The 3206-nt window shown below is 37.8% G+C and overlaps 1 protein-coding gene across 1 annotated transcript; it reads left to right on the top strand.

Annotated features, from left to right (window-relative positions):
• The first annotated feature begins 798 nt into the window (after window positions 1–798).
• On the top strand, window positions 799–2863 carry mrto4 (MRT4 homolog, ribosome maturation factor). The gene is made up of 8 exons (XM_084464111.1): window positions 799–874; window positions 1131–1189; window positions 1288–1391; window positions 1475–1556; window positions 1642–1709; window positions 1805–1956; window positions 2476–2552; window positions 2639–2863. Exons 1-8 carry the CDS (start codon window positions 847–849, stop codon window positions 2771–2773), a joined length of 705 nt encoding a protein of 234 aa, XP_084320237.1. The 5' UTR covers window positions 799–846; the 3' UTR covers window positions 2774–2863.
• Window positions 2864–3206: the final 343 nt, after the last annotated feature.

Raw genomic sequence — 3206 nt, 5'->3', positions numbered from 1 at the left:
CGTGGCGTGTCTGGATCATGTTGCAAATGCTAAACTAGGCTCTTTAACCAACCCACATCTTTTCTGTATCTCTCTATCGCGCCCTCTCCCGGACACTCGCACGCGCACGCGCACGCACACCGTTTTTTCCCCTCAATGCGCACACACTGCGCGATACACGACAGCGAAACGGAATGAGTTCTTATTATGATCAACAAAGGCTTAATTTGATTATAATAATCATAATAGTTACCATAATAACAATAACCATAATATTAATATATAGTGGCCTATATAAAAAACTGTTATAATACAAAAATACAACTGTAAATACAACTGTTACTGCTGTCTAGATATACATGGTTATGATGATGATGATGATATAGAAATATTTTGAAGTAGCCTACATGGATTCCCCTTTGACAACTTTTTTAGTCGTAAAATATTCATATAGCTTACTAGGCAAAGTCAAGTGCATTACAATGATTGGGTCAACATTCTAAATATACTTCGTTTTCAATTTATATATAATTATATTTTTTATATAACCTGGTCATTGATTTGTTATTTGGTCTATATATAGATATTCATATATTAGGTATGGTTACCGTGTTTAAATGTGTATTGTGTGTTGGTATTGCTCATGTTTAGAATTGAAATTCAAATAAGTGAATTAGTGAATCGCAGTAAACTTCTGTTTACTAATATATAATTTGTTTATCTGTCTCTTCGACCGCCAAGACGCATAAACAATGCGTTGGTCGTTTTTTGGCCAGGCACCACATGGTCAGCTCTACTCACCAAACAGCTGGGGTCCTTCTTCCTTTCACGTGTTGTAAACTCTTCCTGACAACGTGAGTTTTAACCATGCCGAAGTCAAAGAGGGACAAGAAAGGTAAACGATCTATTCAACATATGTATTTACAAGTTTGATGTGGTCGAAGATAGACCTGTATTAAACGGTGTCATATAGACAAATGGTGTATCCTAACATTTATTTTTAGCAGAAAGCAACGGTACAGGCTAGCGCTAGCATAGCCGGATTCGGGAAAACATTCACATTTTGCCATTTGGTCATTTGAAACAATGAGGACGTGCATTGTTATGTATATACAAGTGTATCTGTAATTCTTTCTTATTCATTTAAATAGTTTCACTGACGAAAACGACCAAGAAGGGTTTGGAAAGCAAACAGAACTTGATAGAGGAGGTGAGTCCTGATAGCATGTGTAAGAGTGGGCAGTAGGACCTACCACTATTTCAATCCGTCACCCGTCTCATGTATTTTCTATTCATGATTTGATCTAGGTGCGGAAATGCGTCGACGTATACCAGAATCTGTTTATATTTTCTGTCGCCAATATGAGGAATAACAAACTAAAAGACATAAGGACAGCTTGGAAGCACAGCAGGTATGGACACTTCTTCCCACCTATGTTTTTAAAATCAAAAGGTGTCATTACGTTCAGTTTGCCTAAATTTCCCCTTTTTACAGGTTCTTCTTTGGCAAAAACAAAGTTATGATGGTTGCCTTGGGAAAAGGACGAACAGACGAATACAAAGATAATTTGCACAAGGTAGGCATCACGTCAGTCAGTGTTCAAAGTAAACTACTTGCACAATAACATAATTCTTAATCTGTGTGTATTTTGGAATTCATAGGTTAGCAAGCTCCTAAAAGGAGAAGTGGGTGTGTTGTTCACAAGTAAAACAAAGGATGAGGTGCAAGAGTAAGTACAATGTAATTTACCTACATCATGAAAGACCCTTTTGAGTTTATCGATATACATGCATTTCCTTAAATTATGGTCCTGGCCCTCCACAGGTATTTCCGCCAGTTCAAGGATGTGGATTACGCACGGGCCGGCAACCCTGCCAGGATGGCTGTGACACTGGACGAAGGGCCTCTGGAACAGTTCCCCCACTCCATGGAGCCACAGTTGAGGCAGTTGGGACTCCCAACTGCCCTCAAGAAGGGTAGGATTAATTTACTTTAAAATACTAAACAATTTCTTCAGAAATTTGAAGTGTCACAAATCCTGCCTACACATTAGGACCGGGTGAGATGGAAAACGGGGTCACGATAATCACAGGGAATTTTACACTATGGATAAATGTAATATTATGCTTATGTATTCAGGAACTGAGGGTAATTTCCAATCATATTGAATGTAAAGACTGCTGAAACCTCCAATATTTTGATAATTTTTAGGGCATATCTTATCGCAATTTAGATGACTGGTATCAAGATGAAGTCATCTTCATTTCAGAGTGTATGATACCTTTTCAGGAGATATTTAATTATTTCTCAGTACTACTGTCATTGTCTACCTCAACTGTCCATGTTGGTATTTTATTTTGGGCATTTACTGCTATGTATATTCCTGTACATCTTTTGTAGTTTGTTTATTTTAGCTAATTTCTTACAGTCATGTTCTTTCTGCTCAGCCTGTTTATTTTTTTTGCAATTTGATCATATCTTAACCCGTTCTTTAGGAGTGGTGACGCTACTAAAAGACCACCACGTTTGTAAGGAGGGGGACATTTTGACTCCTGAGCAGGCTCGTATTCTGGTACGTACTGAACCATTGCAGTTTAACTTGACTTATACATTGAAATCGGATATGGATACATAACTGTTTCTCTCTGCCTTTCATAGAAACTATTTGGCTTTGAGATGGCAGTATTCAAAGTGCAGATCAAGTGCATGTGGAACACCGACGTGGGAGAGTTTGAAATCTTTGCAGAGGAGGAAGAAGAGTCTATCGAAGATGATGCAGTCAAACAAGTTTGACTCTTCTAACCTGCTTTTAAGCAATTTCTTGTGCGCTCCTCAACACGGCCAATATTGGAAAAACTGTTTAAGCTGTCAAAGCTTGTGTATCCTGAAATTAGCCCAACTCCATGGAACTTTTATTTGAACTGGACTGTTAGTGAGCAGTGAGTTGTCGAGCTGTAATGGTCCTTTGACTTGTGTCACATTGACGCCCTTTCACATTAAATGTATGTGAATATCAATGCTGATCCAGGTTTTTGGTCAATTTATATTTCATAATGGAAATGTAATCTGGTTTGTTTCATTGTAGTTTAAGAGACTGGTTAAGTTGTCATCTTCAGCACCTGCTCAGCAAAAAGTCCTGTTCAGAAATTTACACCAAGAAGTACATTGAAATGTCAGGGTTTTTGTTTTTTAAAGAAAAATACTTTCAAAAGTACTTGATGCATTG

The sequence above is a fragment of the Micromesistius poutassou genome (assembly GCF_964030765.1).
Source record: "Micromesistius poutassou genome assembly, chromosome: 2".
Taxonomy (NCBI): domain Eukaryota; kingdom Metazoa; phylum Chordata; class Actinopteri; order Gadiformes; family Gadidae; genus Micromesistius; species Micromesistius poutassou.
This window is presented reverse-complemented; position numbering and strand designations above follow the sequence as displayed.

Excerpts from the sequence above, each read along its gene's own strand:
- mrto4 (XM_084464111.1), top strand. The coding sequence starts at position 847 with ATGCCGAAGTCAAAGAGGGACAAGAAAG. Across the intron at positions 875-1,130 it reads GTCAAAGAGGGACAAGAAAG|TTTCACTGACGAAAACGACC; the intron begins GTAAACGATCTA and ends TCATTTAAATAG. Across the intron at positions 1,190-1,287 it reads AACAGAACTTGATAGAGGAG|GTGCGGAAATGCGTCGACGT; the intron begins GTGAGTCCTGAT and ends GATTTGATCTAG.